Raw genomic sequence first — 27577 nt, 5'->3', positions numbered from 1 at the left:
GCAAAGCCTTGGAGATTGGTTGCCTTACAAAAAGAGCACGAGAAACATCCTCATGCTCAATGAGTTGCAGATTCTTTATGTATTGTCAGGGCAGAACTTCATCACTCTCTTGAGCAGCGTGCAGAGTACCATTACCATGCCCAGGAATCCTTTTGGACCCAGATGGGTGGCAAATGCAACAAACATTTCTTTGCTACTCACGGCCCATCTCATACCAGAGGTAGCGTCAGGCAGTTGCAAGATTCACATGGCACTCTTCACTCACATCCTCTTATGGTTAGACAGATTGCCACTGATTTCTATCGCCAACTTCTTAGTGCTAAGCCGCACTCTGATTTGAGACATAGGGCACAAAGGAAGGTTTGGAATGCATTGCCACATTTGATCACTGAGAAGATGCGTGCTGTTCTGGATGCCCCTTTTTCTATGCAGGAGTTCAGTCATGCTCTTCATACCTTACCTCATGGTAAGTGTCCAAGGGAGGATAGCCTTTCCCCTGTTTTTTTCATTACTTTTTGGGATGAGATTGGGGCTGAGATCACATCGGCTCTCCAGGAGATGTGGGACACAGGTTCTATGCCTTCTTCTCTCATTGAGGGGCTAATCTATCTTATCCCTAAGAGTGGGGATAAGACATTGATTGGCCAGTGGAGACCTATCACCTTACTTGGGACTACATATACGATTCTTGCGAAGGCAATGAGCATCAGATTGCAGCCAATTTTGCAGGATGTCATTCATGATACTCAGAATGGATTCTTACACGGAAGGAGCATCTTTGATAACATTTTCTCATTTTGGGAGGTCGTGGAATGGGCCAAAGCGACCAATCAGCCCTTAGCCATTTTGCTCTTGGATTTTGAGAAGGCCTATGATAGAGTGGATTGGGACTTGGTACTCTTAGCCATATGGGTTTCTCTCAGAGATGGATCAAGAGAGTTTCATGCATGTAGCGTGATGCCCACAATAGTGTGCTCGCTTCGACGATGCAGGAGAGCGGTTTCTGATTTCTCGCTCAGTACTGCAGGGTTGGACTTTAGCCCCATTATTATATATCATAGTTGCACAGGCCATCGACATCTTCCTTCGCTCCACTGCTAGTATTTATAGATTGAGGTTGCCTCTTCGTAGTCAAGAGGAGCTGGTTGACTTTGAGTTAGCTGATGCCACATGCATGTTCTTGGAGGCCTCACACATATGCTTATGTTCCTTCTGGGTAGCACTGGAAGAGCTTTGTTTGGCAGCAGGGGCACTAATTAATTGGCACAAATCTGTTGGTTTTTGGGTTAGTGACTCACCGAGAGTTGGTTGGGGTGTAGAGATTGACTTTACTTGGATCAGTAGAGGATGCACTGCTAGATATTTGGTATGCCAGGTTAGGGTTGATATTTCTCTTGCACAACAATTTGCTACTGCGGTACTTATGAGTATCCACAAGAAGCTTCTTCATTGGAGCTCCAAGAGATTCCAGAGCTTTGGTGGCTAATCAGGTATTGCTTGTCTCGGCTTGGTTTATTGCCTCTTGTTGGTGCCCCTCTCATGCGTGCATTGGTCAATTGCAGAGATTGATCCACAATTTTCTTTGGTCGGGTTTGGATGGCACCACAGGCACTCATGCGAGGGTAGCTTGGCTCACAGCTATTCAGCCCAAACGAGAGGGGGGGGCTGAATATTATCGATCTGAATGTTCAGGGTGTTGCTCTGCAAACTTGTGGTCAGAGGTTTCCTACCAGGCACCGAGCCTTGGAAGGTTTTTTTCTTGTCTCAGATTTCCGAATGTGCACCCCATGTTGGAAGAGATTGGCTGCCTAGCATACGGTTTTTGTTCACAGAGGCTGATATCAGGGCACCATCTTCCCCGCTTATTGCAACCATTGTCAGAGCATGGAGAAGCATGAGACCATTTTTGCGACAAAGGCTTCCTAGGTCTTTGGATGAGGCTGATCGACAACCTATTATGCGGAAAACGAGTTCATCAGGGATGAGGCCGGTCGGCCGCTTGGTGCATCTTGTTATATGCAGTGGTCAGGATGGGAGAGATGTGCATACATAGTTCTTGCTTGGAAGACCCTTAAGAGTCTTCCAGAGGATCGGAGAGTTGCATCCATTCAGCATCCTAGGGGCTCTTGCATAGTTGTTACGAGGCGTGCCTCTAACAGTTCAAGGCATTCGAGGTGTACGACTGCTTGATCGAGGTGTGTGTGAGAGGGGCTGCCTTGGGCCCTTAAAGCCCCCTTCTTGAGCCCTTGAATCTTGATGATGTATCCAGATGATGAGGATGTACTATTTTGGTCATTTTGGCCTTCTGTAGACGTTTAATACAGCTTTCTTTCTTTCACACACACACTCTATGTTCCTCTCTCATACACACGCTCTCTCTCCCTCCCTCAAGGCTCATACATACACACTCTAGACTCTCTCTCTCTCTCTCAACTTTCACTATATATCTATCTATCAATATATATATATATATATACCTAGATGAATCCAGGAACATGCCCAAATTCACCTTTTAGGAACGTGCATGTTATATACTCATGAGTCATGGTATGTAACAGACGCCTCTAACACACCTCTAACATCTCTAAAAAATACAAGTCTTTCGAGGCGCGTACCATACCCGCCTCATACCAAACGCCTCTGATGCCTCTAACAACCATGGGCTCTCGCATACGTATTGATCAGATTGATACAGCGATTCCACATGAGTGGCTCTCTGGAACCTTTCATGGAGACTATCATCCGAGTTGGCTGGGAGTCTTTTCGAGGATAGGCATACCTTTGCAGCTTTTCTCGGGCTAGGAGGCTATAGATTGCATCGTTTATTATATCATGCATGGAGGGGATCATCCCAGATACTAGGCTTAGTCCAGTGAGGATTGTTGGTCATTTGGGGAAGCATTGGTTCATTGACCCTTCTCCTCAGATAGTGACTCATGGCTCTTGGTGTTTGTGGCTATATAGTGGCAGTCCTATCAGATATCTTCAGTGGGATCCAAGAGAGTGGATTGATGCCTTCCATCCATTCAAAAGTCTTCCCTTTTTCACTTTCACGGTCTGGAATGCGAGGCTTCTCCTCACTCGACAGATGCATAGGATCCCTACTCTCAAGCCTTATTGGGAGAGTTATGATTTCTCTCCAGCGATACAGCATAGATATTGGCATAGGCTTTGACATTCATACAGAAGGAGTCATTTCCTTTGGTTATGTTTACATGGATGTCTTCCAACCACTCAGTGGAGATCGGTTTTCGGTGTAGCACCTACCTGCCCAAAATGTGCGGCAGATTCTGAGATTGTACGGCATTGGTTATGGAGATGCAGCACTGCATAACAGATTTAGGGTTCTATAGCCCAACTTATGGGCAAATTGAGTGGCCGCGCCGTGCATGTGACTTGGGGGACAGTTTCTTGGCTCTCCTAATGCAGTCCGTAGCTTTTTTTTCCCTCTCCAGAGAAGAGACTTCTATTAAGTATGAAAAAATATACGAAAGGGAGAGTTCAAACCAAACTAGGTCAGTGGTACGGACTCTATTATTTTCATTAGTAGAGATATTGCCCAACATGTTTTATTGCAGGATTCCACTCACTCTGATTATACACCCTCCAGACAGAGGATTGACGCCAGTTCGGAGATTGTTGCCAGTATTACAACATGACAGATCTGGAGAGCTAGATGCACGGAGGCTATTGAGAGTGTCCAAATCTTTGGGTCTCAATGCATTAGTACTATATGGGGTGATATCATCCATACTCTCATGGCTACTTGGGCTCGTATTCAAGGATCCTCTCATTCCGCGCAAGCAAAGCACGTTATATTTATGCGGGAGTGGGACCATGGCATTTTCTTTTCCTCTAGTCCCACAGGTCTCTCATGGCATCATGATGCTCCTCAGTGGAAATCACCTTACATATTGGGATGATTCTATTCTATTCCGGCTTATAGCCGTGATTGTTGTATGCCTTTTTCATACTTAATAGAAGTCTCTTTCTTGAAAAAAAATAAAAATCTATCACATTAGATTGAGTTGGAAGTCCTCTAGGCAAGCTATCTAAGATTGTGGGTTTGAGTTTAACGAAGTATGAACTATTGCGGAGTAATTGGCTGAAAGAGTGTCCTCAAGTATATAGAATTCCTCCCCCTCATGATTAGAGGTTGTCTCTAGAGGGACATGCAACTCTCGGGACCCAATATTTACTATTGCTTGCAGTCCATAGAATGAGTGGAAAGCTGCTTATTCTTGTAAGAACTTTACACTCACGAGAACTCAACCATTGCTGGAACATAGATTCTTCTTACAAGATGGGAAGGTGATTGTACAGCTCATTGTAAAAAGGAACAAAAAATAAGTACGCAAGAACAAGAAAGAATGATAAGCACGCAAGAACGAAAAAGAATGACACAACAGGTACCAAGTACACACGAAATGAATGGTGATTAATAGCCTTAAATAAGTTGGCCATTTTTTATTTGACCATTTTAAAGTAATTATTATTTTTGAAAAAAATTAATTCAAATAAAAAACAAATCCTGTGATATATATATATATATATATATATATTCAAAAATTACCATCCCTACATTTGATGCCCCTAGTGGTCTTACTAAATTTGGTGAGTCAAATCGGAGTCAAACCATGGAAACCCCAATCTCCCTGCGAAAAATCACTCATCCAAAATCCCACAGACTTGTGCCAATTAATGATGGCTTTTTCTGCCAAACAAAACACCTCCTCCGGAAGGCACAAAGGCATGCATGTGAGGCCTCCAAAAACATTGTGGTATCATCTTTTAGCTCTGAGTTTAATAACTTTTCCTCTGTATGTACGGGCAAATTGAGGCCCAAGACTCCTAGGGTAGCCAAAATGAACCTGCTCATACCCTCCGCTACTATGAGGTAGCTAGGGGGCATCCCTACCACACTTGAGTGGGAAATCTGAAAACACTCACCAAGTCCCCTGCATGCCAAAATTGTGCTATGGGCCTCCCTCTACAGGCATGGGACCCCTTTGATCCAGTCTTGGGAAAACCCCATACATGCCCTTGTGCCTTCCAAGAAGTCCCAATCCACTCTGTCATATGCTTTTCCAAAGTCCGGCAGGAGGATGGCAAGAGGTTGCTGGATAGATTTAGCCCACTCTACAACTTCCCAAAATGAGAAGATATTATCAAATACACTCCTTGGAGAAACCCATTTTGTGTGTCATGAATAAACCTTTGAAGAACAAGCTGTAACCTCATACTCAATGCCTTAGCTAAGATTTTATATATAGATCCAACAAATGTGATGGGCCTCCACTGCTTGATGTTGGTCTTATCCCCACCTTGTCGGATGAGTTCACTATCACAAGAAAGCACCATAACCTTGGGAACAGAGTCTGTCGAGGCAGTGACCACCTAGACGGCAAAGGTCGGCAAGGCAAGGATAGGGGGCACCTGTAGGACCAGCCCAAAAGCTGACTTCATGGCCTCCAACATCTCCCAATACACTTGGAAAACCTGGGAATCTGAGTGTAAGAGGAAAGTGGTTCCGGTCTTCTTTAATAGGGTCAAAATAGCTAGTGTAAGGTAGGAGAAACATCTTTCTCGGGCCCATGGGAATGGGCTGCCCTTCCGCACCTCTAAGGCCGCCTCCTCAGCATCAAGTTAACTTGAAAGAAACCTCTCCCAAGTGACCTCACATCTTTGAAGTGGAGAGAGCAAAGTCAAAGGGCAAGGCTGCAAGTACCCGAAGATTTTGGTAATGAGGGTCGTTTGGCATCTTTTTCAATATCGGCAAAGAGGGTCGTGAGCTCAGCTTCTGTAAAATTAATGGTTCGCCTGGCTGGGGGGAAATGACTAGCCAAAATGCTAATCTGAGTGAAAAAGGTCCAACTGAACACAAGGAAGAACTTTCCGATGCTGAAGCTCAATGAGAAAGGAGGGGGAAAGCCCAATACCAAGGCCGGGCAGCAGGCCAAGGTAGGGCAGCAAGAAGGAAGAAGAGGCAGGCAGGGGGGAGAAGGCGCAGCAGAGGGGGGAATGGCGGGCAACAGAGGGGGTTTGCAGGCAGGCAGAGGAGGGGGGGATGCAGGCCGGCAGCAGAGGAGAGCAAAGCAGGAAAAGGCAGGTAGCAGAAGGGTTGCAGCAAGCAATGGCGGGCAGCAGAAGAGGGGTTGCAGGCGATGGCGGGCAGCGGAGGGATTGCATGCGAGCAAAAGAGGTGTTGCAGGCGGGCAGAGAATGGCTCACAGGAGGGCAAAGGAAGGGCACAACAGCCTAAGCAGTCCGGGAGCTCAAAGGCGATTTCCTCGTGAATTTGGGACACTTTTTCATATATCGCTAGCAACACCTTGAAGGAAATGTATAGTACATTTCAGTAAATTTTTTTAATTGAAGCAAATTCATTCAATTTCAGAACTTTTAACATTTCAGTTTCATTTCATGATAAAGAAAGTGACACACTGTGCAGATAGAACTTACCTGGAATAGAGATTAAATTTGCGAAGCGTTTTGTGACATCTGCCACATCTATGACCATCTTACTTCTTAAACTCGTAGAATGTTCCCTTGAAAGGAATGCATCGATTCTTCCCACTGTATCAAATTCATGTACTATGAGCAGCTGTTCTGTGGAGTTCATTTTGTCTAATGACTTTTCAGAGACGCACCCTTGTCTAGCTTTGACAGAATTTTTATATAGAGGGTCTGGCAGTGAGAGACCATCTACCACTTTTAAGTCACTTTCATTACAAGAAAATGAATAGGACGGCTTTTGTCCAAGCTTTATGAAGCTTTCATTTAGATAATCTTTCACTTTCTTCTTCTCTTCCTCCCAGTATGTGTGTTTTGATTCTACGGTGTAAAAAGAATTCAGCACTGCTTGTTCCATTACACAATGCAAAATTACAGGTACGCTTAGGAGGTTTGTAGGAACTTCACGAAGAAGCTGATTGTAATACCTTGTGTCTACATCCTGCAAGATCAAATCCTTGATTTAACCTCTCCATACTTCCTCCACAAAATTTCATATCATAGCGGCACAAAGGCATAATCTCATATGAAATTTTACAAAAAGCTCTATAAAGTCTCAGAGATATTATTACAAGATTCACAAGCAGTGTTCGCCTCAGTCCAGCACGCCTCAGTCCAGCACCTTAGATGGAGTCAAAGATATATTGACCAATGTAACCTGTTAGATTGCCTGGCTCAATGTCAAGTTGACAAGTGCTAGCCGTCCAACTGTTATGACAGGTGACAAGTGGCACTCCAAGTTGGTGATTCATTGATGGAAGTACTGTAGGCATATGCTCACTTATGGTAGTGCTATGTGTGGACAGGGCTTAACCAAGGGCACTTTTTCCCATGTGGTTTTTCCCCTTGGATCTCAAGTGTGAAAGGACACTCTATATATAATATTTTGTACTTCTATATTATATGGATGTGACACACATGCAAGGGTTGACTTGCATTTTGTGGCTACCACACTTTTGGCTCTCTCTCTTTGTCTCTCTCTCATTTCTGTGTGAGCTTCTTCTTCCTGCACCTAACCCTAATGTGCAAGTTTCTATGTGCAACGCGGCAAGAGTTGCCTACTTGAAGAGGCAATTGGATCTTCTTTCTATGGATGAGGGTGACTTCATGGCAGATCATCTCACCAAAGTGAAAGATTTGTAGGAACAATTGCTCAACATTGGTGAGGTTATCCCAGACAGACAGCTGGTCACCAACACTCTTCATTCTTTACCACCTTCCTACTTGGGCTTTCACACCTCTCTCAACCCCTCTATGAGAGGAGGTGGTGATCCCGTCACTTTTGAAGAGCTGATGGGTTTACTCTTGCAGGAAGAGCAAACAAGAGCAAACTTATCTAGCAACCATGGTGGAGACAAGGCATTTACAGCCAAGGATAAGCCTCCTATGAGCTGGTCGGCCAGCTGTAGCAGGCTGACAGCTAATATGTAGCATGTTTAACCAAAAGTCATTAAGCGAAACAATGATTTCGGGTTAACGAAGATAGGTAAAGCAAAGAGCTTTAGGCATGGGGGACAATAGTCTAGCAAGGCTGGTCATGGACAGCCCTCTTCTGGTGGTGAACAGTCTGACAAAGGGGATGCAAACAAGCCTAAAGAGAAGAGCAAATGTCACTACAGCCATAAGCGTGGACACTACATCAATGAATGTAGAAAGCGGATTGCAAAAGAGAAAAGGAAAGAAGCAGGCAATGCAGTAGCAGACTCTTCTGATAACAAAGTACAGCAATCGGCTAATGTAATTCAGGAAGAGTACACTTTTTTGGTCACATGCACTAGTGACACACCAAGTGCTTCAGACAATGACATGTCTTGCATTGCATCTGACAGACAGGATGTATCATGGTATTTTGATAGTGGTGCTTCGAGCCACATCACTTCATGCAAAGATGTATTTCAGCACTTGGTTTATGCTTCAAATGGCCGCATTGTATCATGTGCAGATCATACCACATATCCAGTAAAGGGAATTGGTAATATCATACTTATTGTGCTCTTGTTGTAATTATGGAGTAGACACTGCCCTTGACCAATCTATAAGGCAAGTGGTAAGACCCTCCCTTTCCCTTTCCCATATGAATCTACCTCATAACCATTACTCTAAGGAATTCCCTCATTGCCCATGGAGGAGGTATGGTATGCAGACAAGCAACAAGCATGTTGAAGGAACACCTATAAGCAAACATGGCCGACCTAAAACACTCGCTGAAGCTTTCGCACCCCCCCCTGCTTGAGCTACCTTCGCTCTTCCCCGCCTACTCGCACCCCCCCTCCCCGCCTTCGAGCCTTCGCCTCTCCCCGCCCGCTCGCACCCCCCCCTTCGCGCCCCTGTGCTCTTCACGCCCCCCGCCCCCCCTTTCGCGCCGATCGCCCCTGCCCGCGTGCCTCCGTCTCCTTCACGCCCCCCGCTCCCCCCTTCCTCCGCGCCCCGCCCCCTGCCTGCCTCCACCCCCCTTTCGCGCTTTTCCCACCCTCTTTCGCTCCCCGACTCTGTCTTCCGCCCGTCCCCCTCTGTCTTCCGCCCTTCCCCCTCTTCCCCTCCCCGCTCCGCTTTTTCGTGCAGCTTGTTTCTTGCAGGACCCTCCGTCTTCGCTTCGCCCTCGACTCAGCTTCAGACTCTGATGGAGGTTCCTCCCGCCCCACCTCAGAGGGACTCTTCCGCAGCCCCCTCGCCCGCCCCTGAGGATACCCCCATCAGGCTTTCTCTTTCGCCAGAAGAGGAAGCAAGCCTCGCCGCAGAGGTGGAACGCCTCCAGGCACATTCCACCATTTGCCGTATAGTTGGCACTCGCCCCAGCAGAGGGGAGATCCGGGATCTTCTCCAGGCCCGCCTTCTTGCAGATGTGGGCAAGATCCTGGACGTTCAGTTACTGGGCCGCGGACACTACCAGATTGAGTTCGAGACAACCCAGAGCGTGGCCCAGGTCCTAGCCATGAGTCCCCTTGACATCAGGGGCGCTCGGGCCTTTTTCAGACATTGGCAGCATGGTTTCGACCTAGCAGCGGCCGAGCAGGGAGAGCGCCTATTCCATGTCACAGTTTGCTTTCCTGGACTTTGCCGCGAGTACCTTCCGCTCCTTTCTAGGATAGGATCATTGGTGGGCTCGGTGCTTGAGACTGGCCCCACAGCAGCTTCAGTGGTGGCTAGAGCAGCTGACCTTCCTTCGGTCAGAGTTTTGGTTCTTGACATCTCCTCCCTTCCGAAGGTCATTCAGTTACCTAGGATAGGGGGGGATGGATCGATCAGAGAGTGGAGTTTTCGGGGCTCCCGAACCAGTGTTTTATATGCAGGCAGGTCGGCCACCTGCTGCCCTCGCAGGAGACCCCGACCTTCACCGCAGCACAGCAGACCTCCGATGGCCCGCCCACAGATGCGGCTCGGCACGCAGCCTCCGGGACACCTGCTCAGCCCACAGCGACCTCTGATTGGCAGCCTGAACAGGGGCGCCGTAGAGGGAGACAGCCACAGCAGCATGCCCAGAGACCGACGCAGCAGCAGACACAGCCTCAGCATCATTGGGTTCCAGTGAGGAACAACTTTGCTCCCCTCCAAGAGGAGACCCTAGCGCAGACTGAGGATCAGGAGATGCCAGCACCCCCCCTTCTCCTCCACCCCCCCCTCCCGCCTCGCTTCCACCCTCGCATCCTCCCTTTCCCGCTCCCGCATTTTCAGCGTCTCCTTCCCCACCCCCCTCTCCCCCCCCTCCTCCCCCTCCGCTCGCCTTAGCTCCCCGGGAGGCACTGGCAGTACCCTGGCGCTCACCTGCAGGCGGGCACTGAGCACCGACCTTGCTCGTGCACCGCACAGGAGACCTACCATGCCGATTCGTGCTTCACGGATATCCTCTATCCGCAGTCGGCTGAGTAGTCTCGACACTAGACATCGCTCGGAGGCTTTCGACTACTCCTTTACACGCCTTTTTGGAGCGGAGGGCCTCCATGAGCCAGCACCCATCAGAGTTCATGTGGTGATACCTCCGGCCCGAGGGGAGGAGGCACTTGATTCAGCGGTGGCCTTCTCCTTCCCTCTTTGCGGCACTAGCGACCAGGAGTGGACTCTGGATCTCGCTCTTAGTATTTTGAGGAGACAGGCAGTTGAGTTTTCTCACCATGTGAGCAATTTGGAGATGACAGACGTGATAGGCCGACTCTGGGAGTTGGCACATTTCTTTGATACCGGGAGTGCGGATGCCTCCGGGAATCGACACTTGGTGGGCAGATTCGTAGCCGCTCGGATGGGGATTACTCTCCATCCAAGCCGCTTTGCGAAGGCCCGCCGTATGGCTGACACAGCCTCCACCTCAGCAGGTCATCCATGAGGATCATCTCATGGAATGTACAGGGCCTTGGCGGCGCACACTGTGTACGTTATCGTGGTTGTTTGAGGCAGGAGCTTCAGAGATGCCTGGTTGGGGGCAGTATTGATATTCTGATGATGCAGGAGCACCATTTGAGTGAGAGCAGGATTCGGAGATATGGTTCGGTGATGCCTGGTAGATTGGACACATTTTGGTCTGCAGGTTTTGGCCCCTTGGGTGGGCAGGGAGAAGTATGTATGGTCATTGCGGATGTATGGCGGCAGGCCATTGTGGATCGCGGGGTCATTGTGCCTGGTAGAGCGCAGTATGTCATTCTGAGGATGCACGATGACCACTTTGATGTCTATGCGCCCAATCATGCTACATAGCAGAGTTCTTGACCCTTGTTACACAAATGCATTGCCCGAGGCCGCACATTGGTGTGTCGGGGGAGACTTCAACATGCTTGAGGACCCAGCTGATAGGGTGGCAGGCAGTCATGTTACAGTGCACGGCACGGAGCTTGCAGCTTGGGAGCGATTTTGTATGACACTGCGGATCACTGATGCATGGCAGCATGAGGCTCTCTCCTGTTCTCAGGACAGTCTTAGTTTTTCTCGGTCGGATCGCCGACAGGGAGGGACTAATCTATCACGGATTGATCGCTTCTATTCGGGGAGCGTGGTGGCTCCGTTGGCATTCTCGCTGGCACCTCTTTTTCAGACCATGCGCCAGTTATTTTGACACTAGAGGAGAGGACACGGGAGACTAGCTTGCAGTTGAGGATCCCAGAGAGGATACTTACAGACCCCAGTCTTTTCGAGGACATTAAGAGGATATGGCATGATAGCCAAAGCTCTGACCTGGATGCAGCATGCCAGTGTGCCCAGGGACTCATCGAGCTCAGCTCTTTTTTGCATGCTACAGCCTTGACACGACTGGGGGAGACACGAGAGCGGGAGCGTCGCTTGAGACGTAGCCTTGCTTCGCTCCAGCGTCTTCAGGAGCAGCAGCCTACATGTGAGTGGGTGGCGTCCCAGCTGACCCAGGCACGCCAGGAGGTTAGAGAGGCAGAGGAGCAGAGACACGAGTTCTACTATCATCGCCAGGCCTCTCAGTGGACGCAGCTTGGTGATAGAGTGACTGGGGAGTTTTTTGAGATCACTGGACCCCGCCAGGCTCGAGCAGGAGTACGCTAGCTCAAGAGGCAGGACGGATCGTTAGCCACTGAGCCCGGGGAGATTAGAGCTATTGCCACTGAGTTCTATAGAGACCTGCTTTCAGCGGAGCCAGCCACGGAGGCACGTGATGCTTGCAAACAGACTGTGTGGGCCCATGTGCAGAGGAGGGTCACAGATCGTATGCGCACAGTTTTGGGTGAGCCCCTTTCAGAGGATGAGCTTGTTGAGGCTTTGAGGGTCCTTCTGCGTCATAGTTGCCCTAGGGAGGATGGATTGACGCCTGCCTTTTTTATGCGCTATTGGGACCTTGTGGGGCCAGGCCTCCGCAGGGGTTTTCAGTATGTTTTGGACACTGAGGTGATGCCACACTAGAGTTTTTCAGAGGGCTTGATCTTTCTTATCCCCAAGGGGGAGGGAGTGTCAGATGATATTCGGCATTGGAGGCCTATTACGATCCTCAATACTGTCTACAAGGTCCTAGCAAAGGCCTTGAGTTTGAGGATCCAGCCCTTCCTTGGGGATTTGATTCATGCTACTCAGACAGGATTCATCAAGGAGCGCAGTATCCTTGACAACATTTTCACCTTCTGGGAGGCAACGGCCCGAGCTAGATTTCTCGGTGAGGACTTGGTCGTTATGCTTCTCGATTTTGAGAAGGCATACGATAGAGTCGATTGGGGTTTTCTAGAGGGCACTATGCTTCGCGTGGGTTTTGAGCCAGACTAGATTCGAGGAGTGGCGGTTCTATATTCCACAACTCGTAGCCAGGTGTTGATGGCAGAAGGACGGGGGCCGAGTTTTGAGTTGACCAGATCAGTCCGTCAGGGATGCCCTCTCGCCCCGTTCCTTTTTCTTTTCTTTGCAGAGGCTATGAGCATGTATCTGACAGCAGAGGAGGTTGGTTTGAGAGGACTCCAGCTTCCAGTTCGGGGAGAGGACCTGCTCGATTCTGAGTTTGCTGATGACACGGGATTGTTTCTGCATGGCTAGGATGCCAATCTACAGAGGGCAGAGCAGTCGCTTACAGGTTTTTGGTGTGGCTTCGGGAGCATTGATCAATTGGCGCAAGACAGTGACTTTTTGGATCCGTAGCGCTCCCGCTCCAGCATGGAGCCCAGACCCGGGTTTTAGATGGATTCCTCTTGGCATAGCAGTGCAGTATCTGGGATGCCAGATTAGACTTGATTTGTCACCTGAGCAGCAGATCGCCCCGCTTCTTCTGAGCATTCGGAAGAATCTTTTATATTGGAGTACAGCTCGGCTATCCTTGGCTGGGAGGGTGGTGGTGACAAATCAGGTGCTTTTAGCGACTATGTGGTATATCACGTCTTGCTGGATTTTCTCGAGCTCTTGCATCAGCCACGTACAGAGGCTGATCAGGAACTTTCTTTGGCCGGGGCGGGATGGTCAGCCGGCCCGGGCTAAGGTTGCTTGGGCAGTTATTAGTCTTCCGCTGGCCCAGGGGGGCTTCGGCATTATAGATCCAGCTGATCAGAGTAGAGCCTTGTTGGGGAAGCTTATTGTTCGGGGGCTGCTTCCAGGCGATGAGCCTTGGAAGGAGCTTCTTTTTCAGCGGCTGCAGGCTAGAGCTCCCCCAGCAGGGGGCACTTGGGCACCAGAGATTCGGTGGATCTTCACAGAGATGAGGAGGACAGGCCTCAGTAGAGGATGGGAGGACAGATTTTCCTTGAGTATCCTGCGAGCTTGGGAGTTGCTGAGACCGGGGCTTTCTCAGAGACCTCCCACTTGTGATGAGGAGCGGGCCAGACAGCCGCTCATCTGGAGCCCCGCGGTACGCACAGAGCAAGGTCATATGCTGCGTTCTCGGCCTCGTCTAGCCTGGGGACCATTGGCGGCAAGCCCAGGGCGCAGTTTTGGAGATTGGCAGGCCTTCTGCAGTCTCCCGGAGGAGATCCAGGCGGAGAGGCTGAGTCACTTGAGAGGGGGGCTGATTATGAGGGATGACATTCAGGAGGTACTCACTGAGGAGTGGTTCACGCCTTTCGAGCACGATGGATGGGAGCCTTTACACAATTGGAGATCCTGATTGCTGTCAGAGCTTGCACTAAGGATGGTAGATGCCTCTACTATGAGATACAGGATGAGGGCAGACTTCAGAGAGTGGAGGCTTTGGTTGCAGAGTGCATCTTTCAGAGGATACGGGTAGTGGCCGCCGCTTCTCGGAAGTGGCATATTGATCCAGACCCTGCAGATATGGACTCTGATGGGCGCATATGGGCATATGCTGCACGCCCCTTGGCCCGGCTCCAGTGGGACCCTGGCGAGTACGAGTGGCATGATCCTTATGCGTCCCCCGAGGCCACAGAGATCACCTTTTTCCAGTACACTGTTCGTTTGGGGAGGCATATTTTGGCTGCGAGGAGGACGGTCTTTCCAACTGCATCGGAGCACTGGCGGCTTCAGGAACTCTCACAGGAGTTCCTGGAGGATTTTTGGACCAGGCTCTAGGCTAGCAGACAGGCACCCAGGATCTCGGCTTTCCAGTGGCTGGTTGCCCACAGGGGCTCTGCAGTCGGCACCTGGCTTGTCTACAGTGGCCTTCCGCCGGCCTGCGTCCGATGCGGCCACCCATTGGAGACACAGAGACATTGCCTATGGGACTGCCCACAGGCACAGCAGATTTGGCTGCGGATGCTGCGCATTTTGCCCCCCCTCTCTCCAGAGGGCATGTATACGTGGGGAGCCGCTGCTTCGTCGACTTCGTAAGGGCCAGCTCTGGGATACGAGACGGAGCAGGACAGCCAGGCCATCAGATTCATTGGGGGCCAGCCTCGCCTTGTTCCTTCACCGAATTTCTCGACAACTGGCTGGACACAGGAGAGGGATATACGATGGGAGCTCCTCAGCAGCCTCACCATATGGTTCACCTGGAGAGCCCGTTGTTTCAGGGCCTTTGAGGGGAGACTGGAGCCACCAGCAGAGACTGTTCGGGCTATCTGGCAGGAGTTGATTCACACCCTACGAGGACAGTATAACCACATCCGGGGCGACTCGGATCGAGCGATCTTGCAGCGCCAGGCCTTCCACACCACTTGGCGCAGCAGCCCTTTCTATACTCTACACGCGGGTACCCCCTGCTGGCACTACAGGCCACCTGTTTGGATTTTCCCCCCTCCTATTGTATGATATAGCCTCTCAGCTATTTGTACTTTTATTTGTACTTTTCTGCACCTAGGGAGAGTCTCCCTAGCTGCCTCGATTGGATCTCTGCTCTGCCTTCTTATGAGCAGGAGAGGGGTTTTGTAGCCCAGTGGGTTTTTTATAACTAATGAAATGATCTTTTCTCGGAAAAAAAAACACGTATAAGCAAACCACAGGGTGTCAACCTTGTGTTGATCATTGTGTGAGAATGGTCGTGGAAAGCATGTGGAAGCAATGGCATGTATGTCCAAAGAATGTCAACTACAAGAGGTCAAGCAAGCAGAAAGAGTGGGGTGCACCATCATTAAGGTGTACATCTTCATCGACATCAAATAAAGACTTAGATGGCATCATTGTATTAGCCTCCAAGGCTCTAGGAACATAGTTGTAAGTCCTAGATAACCACACCACCATGAACATTCTTGTGAGCCTAATGTTATAAAGGCAAGTTTTTTTTCTTTCATATGTCCAATACCACCCATTCCAAGCTCATTTTTTCATGGCTGGTATTGAGGGGGGATATTAAGATATAGGCCTTGGAGCCTTAGTGAACAAGGGTGTAGAAGGTGTGTGGGTGTGAATTGCCCTAAGGGAGCCACCTAACCCTAGGCCACTAGCAAGCCTATTTAAAGGCACATGCCAAAGGCATTTGTATGGACATGAGCATGAAGCTTAGTTGTATTTTGAGCAACTTAATAAGCAAGATCTTTTCTTGTATTTTGGGTCTCTCTCCACATCTTTTTGATCTAGCATAAACACCACGAATTTTATCAATATACCACTAGCAGCCATATAAAAATCTTTTAAGAGAAGTGGCATAGTTTTTTATACTGTAAATTGGGGAATATGCTAACCTTGAAAGAGGCTGCAAGGGGTACCTTCACATATTGAGTCTTATCTTTCATGCCCCAGTATGTAATCAGTTTTTGTACCAGCTTCTGAAGTGACAATGCCATAGCCTTTGCAATACTTTCATAAGGTACAGATTTCCCAGGATCCTTTCCTTTTTTCTTTCCAGATTTTTTCTCGTCTACAAAAATCTCTTTGAGGTCTTGTGGTTGTTTGGTATCATTGGCACTGTAGTTCTCATATTGAACATCAATTATGGCTATTTGTCTTGCAGGATCATCGAGATTTGAGGCCTTTGCCAATGCCTTCATCCCTATAACTAAGTTTGACACTTTTTCTGATCTTGAGCTATCAGCAAATGTATCACTTGCTTCCTTGGAGGAGATATTTTTGTCACCATTCATCAAATCTTGATCATTTTTGCATAGCATTTTCAGATTCAAAATAGCGTGGAGAATGCATTGTGTTCCACTTGCAAGAGTGGCTACAAATAATGGATCATTTCCAAGACCTAATAGAATGTAAACCTGCACCAATTTGTATGGCTCCAATAAAGAGGCCTCGGTGGTCTTCACAAGGGACATTGCATCCATAAGCTGATTCAAAGCAGATATAACTGAGTAAGATGTAGCTGCTTTTGGTTTGCAGTTTTGACGAAGCCTTAAATATATGTATACGTTGGATAGTGGATACAGAAGACAAAAAATAGCAACACTGCTGCAAAACTTGGAAAGCCATGAGGCCATCAAACTAAGTGAAATTCCAAGTCCTTGCCTTGTTCTCCACTTCTTGGCATTTTATCTTAGCTTGAGTGAACAACACCTCAAGTTTCTGCAGACCGTATTCTGCAACTTCAGATAATTCACTTTTTAAAGTATTGTCTTTGCCAGTTTTTGACTTGCCTGAGTTTGATGAATTTGAAGAACCAGCATGCAAGTCATTTCAGGACCAGCAAATCAGTGGCTTCTCTCTTTATAATGTAAAAAATACTGCTTCCCTAAGGCATATGAAAAATGAATGTAGATGTTGCTTCAACATTACCGCTTATTGTTACCTGGGACCACACCTACTATCTTATCCTTTTCAAGCTTGGCTGATGATGACATGGAGCTTCCTTTCCTTGTTGTGTTGGACTCTTTTGGTTTTGCCTCTTCATCTCTAGCTTTCATGGAACCATCTTTGAAGGATTTGACAGAGTTTTCTACAGATAACAGCTCATTTCGAGACACTTCTAATTCTGCTTTTGCACCCTGAGAAAGACGAGAAGATATGTTTCAAATTACAATTTTTTTAATTCCATGCTTTTCAACAAAAGGAATGCCGCAGGATGAAGTGAAAATTATCAATAACAGCGTCGATAGAGAAAAGGGATCGATTGCACTTGATAGAGCATGGATGCACAAAGAGCATGAATTAGAAAAGGTCAGCATTGTACTACCTCAAATTGGAGTGTACAAAAGCAAATGTGGGATCTATACAATTACTAGATACATATTTGATACCTTTTGCTTTCCAACTTGGTGCTTTTCAGTGGGAGACACCAATGTATCAATTTATCACCCATCCTTGGCAACACTTCTGACTAAAAAGGTCGTGCAAGATGGAGCAGTTTACCGACAATATAGTTGAGAATGGCCACCATCTCATTCCATTTCATTAGCCAATATGGTTGGAACACGTAATGGTCAATTCATCTATTCATGCAAGCTTTCTCTCAAGGCATTCTCTTCTCTTTGATTCCCAGCTCCAAGATCACCAGAATGCCTTTCTCAGTATACAGTCCGGAAAGGCAGGAGATTTGGATTCCCATTAGACAGTGGGAACCCTCCAGAAAGCCTCATTGGGAGAGCTTCCAAGTGACACAAGTACGCAGAGGTGTTTCTTGACAAGATTACAAAAATCTCATAGTAATGGAAAGGCTTCGCTTTTCTTTTGGCTTTCTATTCATGGAGGGATTGCTGTGAACAAGTGAGATAGATCCTTGTGCTCCTCATGCTTACACTACTCTCATGCTTTAGAGTCTATTCCGCTTTGTTTATGGGGCTGAAGACAAGCCCAACCGGATTATTTGGGTTGTCATTTCTTTCTTCCTTGGTAGATTGCCCCACTCCACTGGTTTTATCACTTGGGTTTCCGTTGCATGACTGGCTATCAAGATTCATATTCATATTATTCTGACAGCTTTGCCTCTTCTCTGCCTATCAAGATTCATATTCATATTATTCTGTTTTTCTGCATGGATGCAATTCTAGTCTCTGTTTTCAGGCCATGCAATGTTGGGAGACAGTGGCCAATATCACAGCTTGGCACATCTAAAGAGTCAGTGAACAGAAGCCAAGGGCAGATCCTAGCTTGTCATACCCTTTCTTGCATGTGGACTGAGTTTTTGTGCATACACGTATGGCCATTTTCTCAAAGATACAGGATTTTTCGAGATCCGTGATTGTAGGAGCATACTCAATGAAATGGAAAGACTATCCATTTTCTATGAGTCCTCTTGCTTATCTTGGTGTTTTCAGACACTGTGGTTCTTGTCATGAGCTCAGATACTCTCTCTCCATGGCGTAATTGTAGAGTTCACAGTTCTTGGAGAATGTGGTCCTCATAGTTGCCCGGCCTAAAGGTTTGGACAAAGGTGTCCCTTAAAGTGGCCCAGTCTGCAAAATGATCAGCTGGGAATTGGCTGAACCACTTATCTGCACAACTTTCAAGTGTGGACGGAAAGAAAGCCACATAGGCATCTTCCCTGTCCAAGCCTCTACTCCTCCACATCGGGACGAAACGCCGCACACGGTCATCCACATCTTCTGAAGCAGAGCCCTTGAAGATGGGAAGTTTGACATGGACCCGGCCCAACACTGTGGAGAGAGGTTCCAGTTGGGGGTTCCCTTGGTTGTTGCCTGAGTTGTTACCTTGGTTACCTTGGTTGTTGCCAAGATGAGGGTTACCAAGGTTTGCAGTAGCCATGGGTAGAGGTGGAGGAGGGGTTCTGGATGGTATGAAATTGACCTTCCTACGACTGTAGCAACGTATAGACAGAGGACTCCTGATTGGACTGGCCGTACTAGCACGAGAATGTGTATTGGGCATGCAGACACTATACTATCATGGAATCAACAAGAACTCCTGAAACACTAGAGTTCCCCAGCAAGATCGCCAAATTTTTAGTGTACCTATAGCACACCTCTCTGCCCAGGCACGCCTAAGACAGTGTACACAACAGTGAACACAGGGTCCCCTCTAGGACAGTATGCCATCAGGAGTCCTCCCAAGCTAGGAGAGACGTGAGCTAAGGGGCGCACGCATAGCTCACTAGCACAGAGAACACACACACGTGAGCAAGAACACAAATGAACAAGAACATAGATGAGCAAGGGCATGCAGATGAGCAAGAGCAGTGAGAGTGGCAAGAACACCAGAACACGAAAATAGATGAGACTAGTATTGCTAGAATGATCCCCATCACACAATCCCATATCCCTTTGTACAATGCCGCTTGGCCTTTGGACTGGTCCAAGGGTGACCATCAAGTGGTCCTGCTGTCACTGCCGAGGAGCGTGGTGTTCATCAAGTGAGCACAAGAGACAAGTGGTGCATGGTTGTAGTGTCAGTGCAAGTGGTGCGCTGGCCCAGGTGTCAATGCAATGAGCTGGACTGGTCCAAGGTAGCTGGCACTTTTGTCCGGTCCAAAAGTGAAGGACCAAGGTGGCCGCAGGAGTGGGCAGCCAGGGTGGCTACACATTTACAAAGACCTCTCCCTGCTCAAAGCCAACACGTAGCCATGTTAACAAACACGCCACGCCACATGCCTTGGGGTTGTGTAGTTCCGGGTGTCCCCGGCTCCTCGGGACAACACATAACAAAGCATACACATGCTCAAGCATAAATCCAGTGTCACACAAACTTATATTAGTGCAAATCACTCATCCAAGAAATATCCGTTCACAATGCTTGTACCATCACCAGCTCAACTAGCTCTGGATCCAGGAGTTGTACCACTTGATCCTCCTGAGGACCCAGAGGAGTCGTTCCACTTGGTCCTCCGACTCACATGATCCGAGAATCATACCGCTTGATCTATCTTGCCAACAAGCTCCGAGAATAGTACTGCTTGAGCCTCCAGCTCACCACTAGAGCTAGCACACCTAGGCTCGAGGGACCGTACCACTTGAGTCCACTGGTGTAAACATACCCATGGAAAAATCTGGCCGCCATGTAACTTTCATTAACAAAACAAAAATAATTACAAAGATAATCGAGGACTAATGGTGACACTCCATCTAAACAAATAAAGTACATAAAAAGGTGTGCAATACTTAGTTAAGTCAAGAATGTACCTCCAAAGCATTTTGTGCATCGTCTAGAGATTTTTCCCGCCTTGCACCTTCTTTCTTATGTTCAAGATCTCGATCAGCATTAACTCTCACTACAAAAAGAAACTTTGTCACATGGTTGTAACTTTGGTCTCATAAGTCACTTTGGCCTTTTGAAGACGTTAATATAACATTTCATTTCATTTCATTTCTCTCTCTCATCTTTATTTTTCATACACGACTAGTAGTACTACTACTAGTGAGGGAACAGAAGACACTTCATCCAGTGAGGAGGATGCAGTGATGGATGCCCTGGTTATTGATGAGGAAGTGCTTGGTGATGAGGTTGCCCAACAAGAAGAGGCCATACAGGAAGAATGCGAGGAGGTACAAGTGAATCATGAGCAAAGGTATGCATGTGATGTGAAAGAGAATGCTTTAAAGTCTTTGGATGATGAACCTTTGTGGGATGAGTGGGATATAGAAAGTCTGTAGGACGATGAACCTGAGTTGGAGTTGGATGATCAGATGTGCATTAATGTTAAGAAAGCCATAAGTAGAATTGATGCTATGAAGGAGGAGCAACACCAGAAGTCTTTGAATGATGTTGATGCTATGGATGAGACTATGGATGCTGTGATAGATGAATTTCTTATTGGCCTTGATAAAGATGAGCATACAGGAACTGAAGTGGATGCTTTGGCAATGGTGCCTTTTGAAGGGGAGTTTGTTTTGCCTGTAGTGGTTGGCTTTGATGGTGATATTTCTTATGCTGATGGACAAGAAAGTATTATGGCACAACAGGTTTTTCTTGATGAAGCTTTCATCGGTTATTACCCTCAGCAAGAATCGCTTCACTGGTTCTCCAATATTGGTGTTGACCATATCAGTGATTTTGGAATTGAGATGAGGCAGGATGGTGTGTATGTCAAGAGCCTTGTTTCCATGAATCCTTATGTTTTGTGGTGGGATGTGGGATGGCAAACTATGTCTTGGGAAGATGACAGTGTTTCTTTGATCACATGGAATAGAGATGTTTTGGTTACTTTGTATGATGCTCAAAGGATTGATGGAGGGAAACGTGGTCATATGCTTTTTTCTGCTGATCATGAATGATTCAGCAGGCTAGGGGTTGGGCAAAGTATGTCAGGTAAAAATCTGAAAGGTGTTTTGGGTCTGTGTACATATGGGATGCATGGTTTGCGAATAAGCTTTGCCCTGAATGCCCTGGCAAATGTACAGACTGAATGGTTTTGCAGTGAGCTGGTACACGCACGTTTTTTTTTTGGGAGCAGATGCTTGAGATTGGAAGTTTTTTTTATTGCAACAGTATGGTGTGCGGGTGGTTGCCAAATGCAGGGCACCGATCGATTCGAATGTAGGCCGCCTTTGGAGCATGGGGAATTGGTCGGGTTTTGGTAAGTCATGAGGTGCTGATGACTACGAGCTTGTGGGCAGCTCTGGCACTGGAAGGAAGGTTATGGGCGCGGCATGTACACCTGAAGCGCAAGGTAATGAAGAGAGTGTTGTGGCCATCTAATTGAGGTTTTAAAGGAAAATAAGAAGAATAAAATACACCACCACGTGGCCAACTTGTAGAAGACCATGTGGAGGCTTGTGCTGCAGCCAACTCCATCTGCCAGCACGTGAATGCAGACGTCTAGATGGTGGCGAAGAAAAGGAGTCGGTTTAAAGAAGGTTGCCGCCTTGTAGAAGCCTGGCGGGTGATTTTGCAGAGGGCCAGACGAGAACCTGGTGTAGCTGGCTGCTGGCGACAGAGTGCCAGGCGACTGTGTGAGGCACAAGTGAGGTGCTCTTGCGGGGAGTCGTCTTTGAAGCGGATGCACAGGAGGGCTCGGAAAGTCTGTAAAGAGAGGCGCTGGCTGCAGGTGCTCTGGTGAGCGAGAAGGGCTGCAGTCTCTCGGACGAGTGTGGAAAGCGAGGAAGAAGTGGAGGCAAGGAAAGGTGGCGTTGCCGCCTGGTGTGAAGAGTCGCTCGCAGGTAAGCTGCAGGCGCTGGAGAGGCACCTAGAGGAGTTACGGTGGCTGGTGATACAAGGGGTTGCTGCCTTGTGAGAGAGAAGCTGTTGACCGTCGGCTGGATACCTTGTGGGAGAGAGCCTGGAGCGCAGTGCAGAGTTGGAGGCCGTCTCAAGTGTCGCTGGGCTGGCACGTAAAGCAGCTGCAGAGGTGGCTGGTAGTGCTGAAGACAGGTGAGAAAGGCCGGTACCATAAGGGGCGAGGGCTGATGGCAGTGAAGCAGAGAAGAGGGGACAAGTTGGAAGTGAAGGAGGGTTGCTGGTGGGGCGCCCTCTGAAGAGAAGCAGAGACCGGGAGACAGAGGCTTGGTTGTCAGACGCAAGGGTGAATTCCCTTGGCAGTAAATCCTGGCCAGAGTCCTGGTTTTTGGTGTAATTGCTGGGTTTGTTTGAAATGTGGATGGTGCTGTGTATGTTTTTGCTGGATGATCAATTGTCTATCGTGGTTTTGAGCTGTCTTTCTGGTGTGGGTGGGTGGTGAACAGTGAGAAGTGTTCCAACCGGTGGCTGGTGGTGCCTCCGTTGTGTTAGTATTTTCAAAGTTTGGGAGGTGAAGGGCTATAGAGACATAGTCTTTTTTTCTTTTTTTCACCTCACACCGGAGATTAGGGCAGCCAGAGAAAAAGGGAAGCTAGCATTTTACAGAGGAGGCAGTGGTGATACTAGAGAGACGCACCACTTGACGGCAGTGAGAGACCTATGGGACCAGTCTGAGACTTGCAGTATGGAACTGCAACGGAGCATTGAGACTGGATGTGGGGGCCTTTGAGGACAACTTCAGAGATAGGGACATCATCTTCTACTCGGAGACACATCAGGCCCTAGGCAGCACATTACCGAGAGTGGCGGGATACAGATGGGAGACGACTTGTAGACAGGAGGCCCGTTCGAAGCATGGTGGTCACGGATCTAGAGGAGTTGCAGTTCTTTTTAGAGAGGAGCTTCAGCCACTCATCCATGTTATGCGCCGTGATGAGAGCGTGAGGTACATGTGGGTCACAGTGAGGGCAGATGAGGGTAGACCCCTATACATTGCTATATGTTACTTTCCACCCAGCACATCTCATTATGCAGCGCCCAAGGGGCAATCTCCATATATGATTCTAGATGAGGACATATGGGAGTTCTCCAGGGAGGGAGATGTTATCATACTTGGGGACTTTAATGCTCGAACGGCTCAGTACCAGACCTCCTTCTTTGACACTTTGGAAGAGATGTTGAGAGAGAGAGATGTGGAGGAGATGTGTTTGACCCAGAGATCAAAGGATGAGGTGGAGTGTACTGAGTATGGGAGATACCTCTTGGAGATAGGGACTGCACATGGGCTGGCCATTTTAAATGGCCTAGAGAGGTATCCACTTGCCAGTGGCTTTACTTGCTTTCCACAAAGACATGGGGCCAGCACAGTGAATTATATTTTAGCCTTGCCAACCTTCATCCCGAGTATCCAGGATTTTGCGATTGGCCCCAGGCCCATTGGAGTTACGGTGGATCATGCACTTCTCTCCTTTACGGTGGATTTCCACTACAGTACCCGCCAGGTTGGGCAGTCCTCCTATCACCCGAGATATACCTTCTGTAGAGAGACTAATGGACTATACACTGCAGAGATCTACAGCTTGTTGAGTGCAGAGGATCCACAGAGGCCATTAGCAGAGCTCACACAGATCCTGACAGAGGCTTTACATACAGCTGCAGCGACGGCCTTCCCACACACGCAGCCCACAATACGACCACATCCTGGGAGCATGCCCCAGAATAGTTGGTATGATGATGACTGTAGGGAGCTCAGAGCCCGGCTACAAAGAGAGGTGGCCACAGGTGTTACTACATATAGACAGTCACACATCATCTTTCGATGCCTCATTTGGCGGAAGAAGAGAGAATTCTTAGCTTGGCTGGAGAGAGACATGTATCAGCTGTTTTTTGAGTCAGGATTCTGGGGAGGCCTGGAGATTGCTTAGAGAGCACCCCCCGCCTCCGGCCATTACCTCTCCAGATACATGGGGCGAGTATGCAGCCTCCCTCTACACAGTACCAGAGCAGCCACCACTACCGAACCCTCCAGAGCCTTGTCCACCCACTTCTACCTTCTTCACAGCAGAGATGGTGAGGAGGGCCATCAACAGATTGCATACAAGGAGGGCACAGGATCATGAGGGCATTGTAGCCGAGCATTTCATACATGCTAGAGATATGATTGCAGACTTGCTAGCTCTCATGTTTAATAGAGCCATGTGTGAGGGAATTCTTGGGACTTGGAGTACTTCCACGATTGTGCCGGTACTCAATTCTGGAGATCCGAGCCTGCCGACTAACTACCGCACCATTATGATTGGTCACTTGCTGGCCAAGCTATATGCCTCTATTCTTGAGCAGGAGTTGAGCAGATGGGCAGAGAGACAAGGGGTCCGAGCTCAAGGACAAGCCGGTTTCAGGAGGAGATTCTCTACTTTGGATCATATCTTTACCCTCAGGGCTATCACTGAGGAGGGCAAAGCACATGGGAGGAAAATCTACTGTGGCTTTGTGGATTTCCGCAAGGCCTTTGACACAGTGCCCAGAGCTAGACTGATGCGCAGGCTACAAGACTTGGGGGTTCCATGTGAGCTCATTTGGGGTATTATGGCACTTTATGAGACAGTAGTTGGGCAGGTGCGGACTTCAGAGGGTCTCTCCCAGCCAGTACACTCCACTATAGGGGTGAAACAGGGCTGCCTGCTCTCTCCGACTCTATTTGGACTATACATTGATGAGATCTCTGATTATATTGGGACACGAGGGGACAGAGGAGCCCAGTTGGCTGGCACTTGGATACCTCTACTCTTATATGCTGATGATATTGTGCTTATAGCAGACTCACCAGAGGGTATGCAGAGGCACTTGGATACTTTACATGCTTATGCACAGGACAGTGGGCTCTCAGTTAACCTTGGTAAGACCAAGGTTATGGTGTTTAACACTACAGCTCAGTGGGTCTGGAGATCAGCGCCTATTTTCACATATGGGCAGGAGACAGTGGAGTACCACGAGAGAGGCTCTTTCAGCGCCTGCAGTCTCTTGGCATACCAGCAGATATGACATGGGGCATCTATGCATTATATGAGCAGGTTTTTGGGCGAGTCAGATGTCCAGGAGGTATGTCCGAGACTATTGCTAGCACCATTGGTGTGAAGCAAGGACGCCCACTTTCTCCCACGCTATTTGGGTTATACATTGATGAGGTGGCTGACTTCATTACACGGGGAGGCAAAGATGGAGTTGATTTAGCAGGTACCTCAGTACATATTATGCTTTATGCTGATGATATTGTATTAGTGTCTGAGTCTCCAGGAGGTCTATAGCAGCATCTTCATGCACTCGATGATTTCTGCCCACGCCAGCGTCCCCTACACCACATGCTCCATAGCAAGTTTGCCAATGGGATCCCAGCCCTAGAATGGATGGTATGATGAAGAGTGCAAAACCACCAGGTTTCACCTCTTACACAAGAGGGAACATGGGCTGATTTCAGCACATAAGATGCAACGCACCTTCCGTATATTCACTTGCCGAAAGAAACGGGCATTTCTCGCCAGACGAGAACAAGAGTTATACCAGCTCTTTTTAAGCGAGGACAACTCAGAAGCTTGGCACATTCTGGAAGAAAAAAGAGCACCTACACCTATCACAGATCCTAGCCTTTGGGAAGCCTGTGCACGACAACTGTATGATGTGCCAAAGTAGCCTATACCACAAATGTCACACATCCCTAGGACTACATCATCCTATCTCTTTGATTCCCGCAATGTCACTAGGGCTCTTAAAAAGCTGCATAATGGGAGAGCAAAAGATCATGAGGATCTATGCGCAGAACATTTCGCCCACGGGCACCACGTATTGGCTCCCATTCTTGCCAGTCTTTTTAACAAAGCACTCTGTGAAGGCTTCCCACCCTCCTGGACTACCAACACCATTGTCCCCATCCACAAAGCAGAAGATCCCACTGACCTAGGTAACTACAGGACTATCATGATTGGGTCAAAATCTATGGGGCAGTACTAGAGGACATGATGAGCTCTATGGCAAAGAGGATGGGAAACAGAGCATCAGGCCAGGCAGGCTTTAGGAGAAACTTCTCCACGCTGGACCATATCTTTAGTTTACGGCTATCATAGAGGAGACGAGGTCCTCAAAGAGACATGTGTATTACTGCTTTGTGGATTTCTGCAAAGCCTTTGACTCCGTCCCTCGATCTCGTCTGATAGGACGCTTGCAGGAGCTCCAGTTCTCACATGAGATGATATGGGGTGTGATGGCACTATATGAGGCAGTACTCGGCCGAGTACGTGCACCCGGTGGGACCTCGGGAGATATATGTAGCACTATTGGGGTTAAGCAGGGCTGCCCACTCTCACCTACACTCTTTGGCCTATACATTGATGAGATCGCAGTATTTGTGGATAGTTTCAGAGGTAGAGGTTCACGGGCAGGCGGGGGCAGCAAAAGGGGGGCAGCAGAGGCACTGGCGGGGGCAGCTGAAAGGCAGGCGGGGACTGAAGAAAGGCTAGCGAAGGCAGGCGGGGACTGAGGAAAGGCTAGCGAAGGCTGCTGAGGGACAGACGGGGGGGTGCAGAAGGGCAGGCAAAGGCAGCAGAGGCAGGCGGGAGCAGCAAAGGAGTAGGTGGAGGCAACAGAGGGCAGGCAGGGGCAGCAGCGCAGGTTCACAACTTCAGCACGTCACCTTTTCTAAAGAGCCATATTCAAAAATTATCTCAAGCCACATCACTTTGTGTTCCCCTCAGTCGTGAAATCTCAGTGTCTTTCTTTTCGGCCGAAGCGATTCTTGAAACGATGTAAAAGGATCTGTTGTGAAACCATAACTTCAACTTCGTCCACTATGTCTGGTTCCTGTTCATCGTGAACGACAAGGATTTGGCCATTATCATCAGTGAAGGAGTTCCTCGGTTGTCAGAGTCAAGATACGTCCCACTTGCAAAGAGGTTGGACATTGCATGGAGATTATTGCTAGTATTGCAACGTGGCACATTTGGAAGGCTAGATGAACTGCGCCATTGAGGGCACTTTGCTTTATGATACACAGTGCATTTGCAGGATTTGGAGGATATCATCCGCACCCTCATGGCCACTTGGTCCATGAGTTTAAGGATCTTTGAGGGTTGCAAATAGAAAGCGCGGCCAGTTTATGAGAGAGTGGGATCAAGGCATCTTTTTCCCGCCCACG

At 48.4% G+C, this 27577-nt stretch overlaps 1 protein-coding gene across 4 annotated transcripts in view; it reads right to left on the bottom strand.

The window, feature by feature from the left end:
- Positions 1–27577, bottom strand: part of LOC147631340 (uncharacterized) — a 110998-nt gene that overhangs the window by 45500 nt on the left and 37921 nt on the right. The window contains exons 5-6 of one of the 4 annotated variants that reach the window (XM_086809737.1): positions 20340–20428; positions 17057–17252 (exon numbers count right to left, since the gene is read on the bottom strand). In XM_086809737.1, the coding sequence (XP_086665863.1) occupies positions 17057–17252; positions 20340–20428 (285 nt within the window). Of the gene's footprint in view, positions 1–5728; positions 6428–6462; positions 6768–17056; positions 17253–20339; positions 20429–27577 lie in introns of those variants that run through there. The other 3 variants (XM_086809740.1, XM_086809738.1, XM_086809739.1) reach the window with 3 other exon arrangements.

This window comes from Cibotium barometz, chromosome 15 (genome assembly GCF_041138505.1).
Source record: "Cibotium barometz isolate CiBa-2024 chromosome 15, ASM4113850v1, whole genome shotgun sequence".
NCBI classification, from domain to species: Eukaryota; Viridiplantae; Streptophyta; class Polypodiopsida; order Cyatheales; family Cibotiaceae; genus Cibotium; species Cibotium barometz.
The sequence above is the reverse complement of the archived record's forward strand: the minus strand, read 5'-3'. Positions and strand labels throughout refer to the sequence as shown.